The sequence below is a fragment of the Podarcis vaucheri genome, assembly GCF_965113315.1.
Source record: "Podarcis vaucheri genome assembly, chromosome: 7".
Classification (NCBI taxonomy): Eukaryota; Metazoa; Chordata; class Lepidosauria; order Squamata; family Lacertidae; genus Podarcis; species Podarcis vaucheri.
The window spans coordinates 14289499-14299894 of record NC_138765.1 but is presented as its reverse complement, the minus strand read 5'-3'; the positions used below and the strand labels follow the sequence as shown (position 1 = coordinate 14299894).

General features: G+C 43.4%; 1 protein-coding gene across 3 annotated transcripts in view; it reads right to left on the bottom strand.

The window, feature by feature from the left end:
• Window positions 1–379: 379 nt before the first annotated feature.
• LOC309537745 (phospholipase A2 inhibitor gamma subunit B-like) overlaps window positions 380–10396 on the bottom strand; it is a 64960-nt gene continuing 54943 nt past the window's right edge. For all 3 annotated transcript variants that reach the window (XR_014221992.1, XR_014221993.1, XM_082232740.1), the window contains exons 2-4: window positions 8878–9024; window positions 1136–1258; window positions 380–802 (exon numbers count right to left, since the gene is read on the bottom strand). Coding sequence is in view for 1 of the 3 variants with exons in the window: in XM_082232740.1 (XP_082088866.1) it covers window positions 639–802; window positions 1136–1258; window positions 8878–9024 (434 nt within the window). In the remaining 2 variants the exon portion in view is untranslated. The remainder of the gene's footprint in view (window positions 803–1135; window positions 1259–8877; window positions 9025–10396) is intronic.

Here is a 10396-nt window from a genome sequence, read left to right as displayed (position 1 = left end):
ATTTTTAAAAGAAAGTATCTAAGCTTCAAGAGTCAATTAGATAACAACATTATACCATTATCCTCCTCATGAGGAGGAAGTGAGGAAATCTACATTGTTCATTTTATTACTGTTTCGCAAAGGAAACTAGTAAAGGACAGACACCTCTATCCCCTCTCATTGAATTTTATGCTGCTGATTCTCAGGGAAATCTGGAAAATTGGCCTGGGCTTCCAGAAACATAATGCGATTAGTTATTAGTAACTTTATTAACTAATAGTCAAAATAAAACTTAGTTTATTAACTAATAATTATCCATTTGTTCCTTCTAAAGACTCTGTCCTTCACCACCACCACTGCTAAATATTGTTAATTTGATAAATGCAGAAACACAACAAAATTTTATTTGCCACACTAGTTTATTATGTTTATTATGAAGGAAGGAAAAATTAACCCATAAACCATATCATGAGACATAGCTCCCCACATTTCTCTATGCCCTGCATCCCATTCAGCCTCCACCAAATGCCACATAGAAGACACAGGAGTCCTGTGAATTCCAGAAACTCTGCAAAGCCACCATCAGAGAGGCAATCTCCACCTCTACCGATGCTGCAAGTGGTGGGATCCAAAATGATGGAGACATTCTTCTCTCCTAACTACCCTTCATTGTTGAGCTTCTTTCCAGAAGGCAGAGTATCACCGCATCGTGCTTCTGTTATAGTGCCTGAAAGGTAGTCATAATACGGTGATGTCCTAGCCAACTCACAAAACGTTGGGGTGGCACAGCCGTTATAAACCTTATCAGGAACCGAACTGTCATCTGGTAAAGAGAAAGAGGCATGGTCACATGTGTATTTTTTTGTTATTATGCAAGAGAGGCTTAATCCACATTCTGGGATGGAGAGAGAGAGAGAGAGAGAGAGAGAGAGAGAGAGAGAGAGGCTCAATATTGCATTTTGGATCACCGCTCCATAGGCTCAACTATATACTGCATAATACTGTAATATGTTCAGGGGGAAAACCCCTGTCCTTCCCCACAAAACTTGAAATCTTTTTTCTGGCAGGAAGTTGCAAACAGAATAAGAGAGCAACCAACCCACTCTGGCAAACTGTGTTTCTAATCTCCCGCACATTTGTTGGCAGTGATACTTACCGTGAACAAGGACAAACTCAAAGCATCGAGTCTCATCACCATTACAGCTGAGATTTTCCCACTTCGGATAATCTTCTGGGCCAGAAGCATGACACATTAGCCCATTGTTTTCATATGATGGATCTGCCAAAAGCAATCCATACAGTAAACACATGGATCCAGCCATATATCTCCATAAAAAATCCTAGGCCTCAGTTCTATAATCCTGCCAGAGGGTTGCATTAATCAAGCAGACAATGCAGATCTGGTTATTACCTTGAATACTTAGACTGAGATGCCAGCTGTCGGATTGCAGGACTTCACCTGCTCTGGATGGTGTGTTTTGGGATGGGGAGAGAGAAGCCAGACAGGCTTCAGGTGGTAGGCCACCCATTTGTGAGCCAGGCCCAGCCCTGGTAGGCATATGTTCCAACATTTCCTGAGAGGACATTGGGACATCTCTGGCCCCCGCCCCCCCCCCACAAACACATGGATATGGCCGGGGAAACTCAGATGTTTGGCAGCCCTACATTATGCTGTTTACTTTGTTACTATGTTGTAAACTATGCTGTCACCTATTGCTGAAGGGTATACACATATATATCTAGATATAGATATATACATTTTTAAAATAGTAAATACAGCTTCTTCTTCTTCTTCTTCTTCTTCTTCTTCTTCTTCTTCTTTGTATTCAATATACTTATATATGTTTTAAACTTTTATATACCACAATACAGTCTCAAAGTGGTTTGCCAATTAAAAATGTGCGTGTGCGTGTATGAAACTGTGAAACTACAAAAAAACCAAACAATTTTACACATAGCTACAATGCAATGCAATAAAGCAATCAAATCTCAAAAGAAATAAAACTAAGTTATATTTAGATTCAGGGATCCTTTCCCTCTCTTCAGAGACCCTTTTGCCAAGACATCTCCCAACTCACTACACATTACACTGAATTTATGCCCTACATTTACACAAATGATAAAATACCTGCTACTCAGTCAGTATCACAGATCACATTCTGTTTCACAAATGCACACAAGCACATCATCTGCCCTGTCACTCCAGCATTTCTTACTCAAGTCACCATCCTCTATCGCTAGTCACTCCTTCCACACAACAAAAATGTACTTCAAAAACTGAAGAAAGAAAGAAATGGTTCACTTACTGAACCATATATAATAATAATAATACAAATTGCCACCCATTAGTCACACATATATTCCTGACAACAATTTCGCTACTTCCCAGGTCACAGTTTCCCTTTCCAGACTCTCACCTGAGGAGCGGTGGAAGTGCACACAACCCTCCTGGTACCCCTTCCTTCCACCAAGGAGGGTCCTGAGACAATTCAACCTGCACAAGAGGCCATTTTTAAACCTTGGCTGAGGGCACCCTCTTCACAGTCCCAATGCCCTTTGGCGCAGCAGTGCTGTTTTGTCGTTCTCTGGCTGGAGAGCCATCAGCAGCAACTACAGGTCAATTGACTTCCTCGACAGTTCTCCCGTGCAGGAGAACTCCTAGGATCTAGTTGGGCTAGTAGGGAGCAAGGAAGAAATGTATTGTGTGTCCAGGCAGAGACCCCCCTCTCCCCTGGGAGACAGGCCCAGAGCAATGAATCATACATGTCAACATTTATTATGATTAAAATGGCCACAACATTATTCACAGTTTCACATGTAGGAAACTTTGGATTAGGCATTGGGCGTGTATCCCTCTCAGCCCCCCAGCCAGGGAACTGAGGCACAGCAGAGTTACTCGGATCAGAGGGGGCATTGTAAAATGCATCTTTACATAGCCAGCCCCCACTTCTCCAAACAATTTTGGGAAGTTCACCGACAACCTACCAGTGTATGGCCAGTGACCCCCTTCACACAAGCCCTGAACCCTGAAAAAGCCATTGCAAGGAGGGGTGAGTCACCACTGCAGTCCCCCCCCCTTTAGAATGACAACTAAAGTTGTGACAATTCCTACAGGGAAGGTGAAACCTGCAGAGCAGGGACAATTCCTTCCTGGCTCTTCAACAGCAACCATCATAAGACAATCCTGAAAGGAAAATGGTTAAACTAAAATAAAAGGAAAAGATTAAAGAGAGGGTTGGGTGGGTGTAGCTCAGAAAACGACTGTGCGTCCCACGTTGGCTCCGCCCCACTTATAAAAGCCCAGAGTGGACCAAAATGAAATTTTCTCACTCGCGGTCCGCTCACTTGGCCTGGCGCTTAGTTTTGTTGTTGTTTTTTTTTAAATTTTTATTGGGTTTTCATTTTTTAAAAAAAACAAACACACAAAAATACAACAAAAACAAAACAAAACAAGCATATTCTCAGAACCTTACTTTCTTAACCTTATTCCCTGGACTCCCCCCCACCCCCCTTCTTACATCCCTATTCCCATAATTGGCCCAGCAAGTTCTAGCTTCTCCTCCTTAACCTATAGATTAATATTTTTGATATAACTCTTCCTAATTAACCCCATTTTTCTTATCCCCATCTCTTATAAATATTTAGATTTTTTCCTAAGGTCGACCCAAGTTCCCTTCCACCGATTTCATTTTTATATTAGATATAGGCCCTATTCACCCGACCCAAAATTCATAAACATTTATACAATTCTGCTTTCCCCTCCCCCCCTCCCCAGGTACTAGTCCCTTCTCAAATAAAGGTCAGCAGTAGTTTCTAGCCTGGATTCCTCACGTCCAAGGCTTTCAAATCTCTTTCAGTTCCTCTCCGCCGGTTTTGTTGGAAATCCTTTATATTGGTCATCAGATCTCGAAGCAGTTCAGTCTCCGTCACTCCAGTTTTTCTTCCCACCAGGATGCTTGATAACAACTGCTGCCAAAAATCAACCAGTCTTTCATATTCAACAGGGGAGCCCCAATCATATTTCTTATTTCCTTTAAGTTCCTGTATTCCAAATACTTTAGGGCCCCCCTCTTTCATCTTTAGCATCCTTTGCAGGTTTGTAATCCATGTACTCCAAGAGTCTTTTTCCTTGCACTCCACCATTGTAGACTTTTTGTTGATATTTCCCATCTGTGCTTTCTCCTCCGATTCTTGAGATGTCACTTCTATTTCAGCTGCAGATTCCTTTCCTGTGAAGTCCTTATTGCATTCAGCAGAGTTGCTTATTCCAGAGGTCAAGGTCATTAATTGTTTATTCATAGTCAAACTCTGCTCTTGCAATATTCCCACGAGAAAAAACATCCTGTCTATCTGTGCCTGTAAATTTCCATCTGCAGCCATTGTAATACCTTAGGAATCCCCCTAGGGGGAATCTAGTTATTTTGTAAACTTTTTCCAACAGTCCAAATCTTTTTTGTTTCTTTCTTTCAAATTTCCAACAACTTTGTTTCAATTTATAGCACTTTAAGTCCAGAGAGATATTAGTTAACAAACTTTTAACTGAAACTGTCCCTTTGACAGCTCTTTTGACAGCTGTCAAACTCCTTATTCCTCTTCAACAGGCTCAAACGCGGGACTCCCCCTGGTCCGGGGGGGGGGGGTTTCATCAAAAATTTCCAAAGTTCCACTCTCACCCTCCAGCACAACACTTCTTTTAACAAATCGAGGAAGTTAGTTTCTTTTATATTGGACAAAATAACCTCTCCACCTTAGTTCTCCGTTCCTTGCTTAGAATTGTCTGTAAGTAAGGGGGGTGCGGACTTCCTTTTAGCACACACCCCGGTCGTCTCGAATTCACAGGAAAAGATTCTTAAAGCCCAATTCCATCCTTTGTTGTTTAGTCGTTTAGTCGTGTCCGACTCTTCGTGACCCCATGGACCAGAGCACGCCAGGCACTTCTGTCCTCCACTGCCTCCCGCAGTTTGATCAAACTCATGCTAGTAGCTTCAAGAACACCATCCAACCATCTCATTCTCTGTCGTCCCCTTCTCCTTGTGCCCTCCATCTTTCCCAACATCAGGGTCTTTTCCAGGGAGTCCTCTCTTCTCATGAGGTGGCCAAAGTATTGGAGCCTCAGCTTCACGATCTGTCCTTCCAGTGAGCACTCAGGGCTGATTTCCTTCAGAATGGAGAGGTTTGATCTTCTTGCAGTCCATGGGACTCTCAAGAGTCTCCTCCAGCACCATAATTCAAAAGCATCAATTCTTCGGCGATCAGCCTTCTTTATGGTCCAGCTCTCACTTCCATACATCACTACTGGGAAAACCATGGCTTTTACTATACGGACCTTTGTTGGCAAGGTGATGTCTCTGCTTTTTAAGATGTTGTCTAGGTTTGCCATCGCCTTTCTCCCAAGGAGCAGGCGTCTTTTAATTTCGTGACTGCTGTCACCATCTGCACTGATCATGGAGCCCAAGAAAGTAAAATCTCTCACTGCCTCCATTTCTTCCCCATCTATTTGCCAGGAGGTGATGGGCCCAGTGGCCATGATCTTCGTTTTTTTGATGTTGAGCTTCTGACCATATTTTGCGCTCTCCTCTTTCACCCTCATTAAAAGGTTCTTTAATTCCTCTTCACTTTCTGCCATCAAGGTTGTGTCATCTGCATATCTGAGGTTGTTGATATTTCTTCCGGCAATCTTAATTCCGGCTTGGGATTCATCCAGCCCAGCCTTTCGCATGATGAATTCTGCATATAAGTTAAATAAGCAGGGAGACAATATACAGCCTTGCCGTACTCCTTTCCCAATTTGGAACCAATCAGTTGTTCCATGTCCAGTTCTAACTGTAGCTTCTTGTCCCACATAGAGATTTCGCAGGAGACAGATGAGGTGATCAGGCACTCCCATTTCTTTAAGAACTTGCCATAGTTTGCTGTGGTCAACACAGTCAAAGGCTTTTGCATAGTCAATGAAGCAGAAGTAGATGTCTTTCTGGAACTCTCTGGCTTTCTCCATAATCCAGCGCATGTTTGCAATTTGGTCTCTGGTTCCTCTGCCTCTTCTAAATCCAGCTTGCACTTCTGGGAGTTCTCGGTCCACATACTGCTTGAGCCTTCCTTGTAGAATTTTAAGCATAACCTTGCTAGCATGTGAAATGAGTGAAATTGTGCGGTAGTTGGAGCATTCTTTGGCACTGCCTTTCTTTGGGATTGGAATGTAGACTGATCTTCTCCAATCCTCTGGCCACTGCTGAGTTTTCCAAACTTGCTGGCATATTGAGTGTAGCACCTTAACAGCATCATCTTTTAAAATTTTAAACAGTTCAGCTGGAATACCATCACTTCCACTGGCCTTGTTATTTGCAGTGCTTTCTAAGGCCCATTTGACTTCACTCTCCAGGATGTCTGGCTCAAGGTCAGCAACCACACTACCTGGGGTGTACGAGACATCCATATCTTTCTGGTATAATTCCTCTGTGTATTCTTGCCACCTCTTCTTGATGTCTTCTGCTTCAGTTAGATCTTTACCACTTTTGTCCTTTATTATGGTAATCTTTGTACGAAATGTTCCTTTCATATTTCCGATTTTCTTGAACAGATCTCTGGTTCTTCCCATTCTGTTGCTTTCCTCTATTTCTTTGCATTGCTCGTTTAAGAAGGCCTTCTTGTCTCTCCTTGCTGTTCTTTGGAAATCTGCATTCAATTTCCTGTATCTTTCACTATCTCCCTCGCATTTTGCTTGCCTTCTCTCCTCCACTATTTGTAAGGCCTCGTTGGACAGCCACTTTGCTTTCTTGCATTTCTTTTTCATTGGGATGGTTTTAGTTGCTGCCTCCTGTATAATGTTGCGAGCCTCCATCCATAGTTCTTCAGGCACTCTGTCCAGCAAATCTAAATCCTTAAACCTGTTCCTCACTTCCACTGTGTATTCATAAGGGATTTGGTTTAGATTGTATCTTACCTGTCCAGTGGTTTTTCCTACTTTCTTCAGTTTAAGCTTGAATTTTGCTATAAGGAGCTGATGATCTGAGCCACAGTCAGCTCCAGGTCTTGTTTTTGCTGACTGTATAGAGCTTCTCCATCTTTGGCTGCAGAGAATATAATCAATCTGATTTCGATGTTGCCCATCTGGGGATGTCCATGTGTAGAGTCGTCTCTTGTGTTGTTGGAAAAGCGTGTTTGTGATGACCAGCTTGTTCTCTTGACAGAACTCTATTAGCCTTTGCCCTGCTTCGTTTTGATCTCCAAGGCCAAACTTGCCAGTTGTTCCTTTTATCTCTTGATTCCCTACTTTAGCATTCCAATCCCCTATAATGAGCAGAACATCCTTCTTTGGTGTCACTTCAATAAGGTTTTGTAAGTCTTCATAGAACTGGTCAATTTCAGTTTCTTCAGCACCAGTAGTTGGTGCATAAACTTGGATTACTGTGATGTTAAAAGGTCTGCCTTGGATTCGTATCGAGATCATTCTATCATTTTTGAGACTGCATCCCAGTACAGCTTTCGCCACTCTTTTGTTGACTATGAGGGCCACTCCATTTCTCTTACGGGTTTCTTGCCCACAGTAGTAGATATGGTAGTCATCCGAACTGAATTCGCCCATTCCCGTCCATTTTAGCTCACTGATGCCCAGGATGTCAATATTTATTCTTGCCATCTCATTTTTGACCACATCCAACTTACCCAGGTTCATGGTTCTTACATTCCAGGTTCCTATGCAATATTTTTCTTTACAGCATTGGACTTTCCTTTCGCTTCCATGCATATCCACAACTGAGCGTCCTTTCGGCTTTGGCCCAGCCGCTTCATCAGCTCTGGATCTACTTGTACTTGTCCTCCGCTCTTCCCCAGTAGCATGTTGGACACCTTCCGACCTGAGGGGCTCATCTTCCAGTGTCATAACTTTTATATGCCTGTTGTCTTTGTCCATGGAGTTTTCTTGGCAGGGATACTGGAGTGGCTTGCCGATTCCTACTCCAGGTGGATCACGTTTGGTCAAAACTCTCCACTATGACCTGTTCATCTTGTGTGCCCTGCTCGGCGTAGTTCATAGCTTCTCTGAGTTCTTCAAGCCCCTTCGCCACGGCAAGGCAGTGATCCATGAAGGGGAATTCCATCCTACTAACGGGTTATTCTTTTTCAGTCCAAATTTCAAGGAAGGAAGTCAGCGCTCTCCAGTCATGGCTCGCGGCTCCGCTCAACCGAGGTAGCGATCGACTCTCAGCGCCACGCCACCCTCCGTACCCTCTCCGCAACCTTTAAAAAGGCTCTTCGTGGGTCGGGGGGCGCTTAAGGCGCCCACCGAGTCTTCCAGTCCGCAGGTTTCAGCGCCTGCGGTTTCTAAGGGTCCCCGCGTCGCCAGCGCGGCAAGACCCGTCCTCAGTTGAGCCGATTCCCTCCGCAGCTCGGAGGGAATCCGCCATTTCCCGATCGCGCGAACCCGGAAGTCCCTGGCCTGGCGCTTAGTGACACCACAGACTGGCTGGTTTAAATAGGGGTTTGGCAGGAACCCCAATGGTCCGTGACTATTGGAAGGCAGGCCAGCTCAGGCCGACTGGCTTCTCTCTAGGGAGATCGGGAGTACTGCGCACTGGTCCGCAAATGTCACCCACTGTCAGATGTTTTAGTGGTTATTCATCTCTCTATCGCTCCCCAATCCGCCAATAAATGAAGAATCACCCAGGGGTCATTTGAAGCTCTTTGTCAATAAGTGCTTCAGACAGGATACTTGCTTCCCCCTTGAGACACAGATGGTGATGTTGATTCTAATCATTTCCCATGTAAACTAGGAAGATGGCTATTGCATTGGAACAGCAGCATTTGTCTATGAGCAACCAATGGGGAAATGGGAAACCTCAATGATATTCATGCTCAGGGATACATAGAGATATATAATTTTATAAGAATGCAGCTACTTACCACGAATATATCTTTCGTTGCAAAAGTCATCTTGGCAGCAAACAATGACACTCCTTAAGTAACCTTCAAATGTAGAGAAGGTGTAATTCGTTGAGGGACAATTTGTAGCACATCCCTTTTTTAACATGGTGGGTATTGGAGACCCATCTGTGAGAGAAAATTGAAAAGACTAAATGTGCAAAAATTCAAATCACATCTCTCCTTACTGAAATCTAGATGATGTTTTTAAACATTTTTTTGTCAAATGGGTGACTGAAGAAAATAAAATATGTCAAGCACTGAATTTGCAAGCTAGTAATTCAAGTCATTTCATTAGTAATCAACCAATGAGTACAACATATTTTATTCTCCAAAACCGTGTAAATATTCTAGGATATTTCCTTCAAAAATTGCACATAAATGGGTCAAGGCAGACTTATTTTTGCTAAGGGCTCGAAACAGGCTAATCTACCATGCATCTCTACCTAATGATCAGTTAGTTGTTTCAGAGGCCCACTCAAGAATATGCCATATACTATATTTTTAAGAGGCAGAAGAAGAATATATTACTATGCTATACATTTTTGTGTTTTTATACTGTAAACCGCCCTGTGATCCTCGGATGAAGGGTGGTATAGAAATTTAATAAATAAATAAGATGGTAAGAAAAACTGGCAACCCTGGAAAAAGAAAATGCTAGTATGGAGGTGGTGAATGTTCACTTCACAGGCCAAGTTTGTAGGAGAAAATAAAATACAATGAAAGGATTAAAGGCAATAAGAAAAGTACAATTAAAAATCACACAGCTTTTAGCACATCAGTTGATAACTGCTGCAACAAACAAATGTCTTGGGGGGGGGATTGGGGACTGCGTCTGCAGAGCTCCCAAACTCAACATCCCTACTGCCTCTTTGCCTCAATTTGCAAACTATATCAGGTTGGTTAATTCACTTAACTCATGATGCTCCAGCAACTTTACGTTCCTGTTTATCATTATGGCCTGTCATCAGGTACAAGTCACTATAGTGTTGAAAATCACCCACTGAAGACAACCAGAATGACTACAAAGCACTACCACTCACCCACAGCTCAGATAGCTTTTCCAGGAGGATCCAGTGGTTGGTGCATGTAACCTTCTAAGAGGAAATGTATATATGTCTGTTCATATTGGCTTTGTTTTTTAAGAGAGATATTTGTGTGAAATGTCAGAGTGTGCCTGTCAGGGTTTGAGGAAGTATGGTATTATAATATTGCAGACCTACTTGCTGCAGCATTGCATGAGCCCATGGTGCTCAGCATGTGTATCTGTGGGCACCGGAGGGCAGGGCAGACGCAGAGGGACGCAGAAGATGAAGGAGCCCACCACAGCACCCCAGTAGCCCCACATACAGAGGGAGAAATGACCTCCAACAGCCATGCAAGGCACAGTGGCAGATGGAGTTCGTTCCTCCCTCGGCTGCAATATCAACACCTCTCCAACGCTTCTGCTCCCAAGGAATGGACCGGCTGCTGCTGCCACCCACACTCCAGCCCCAAAGGC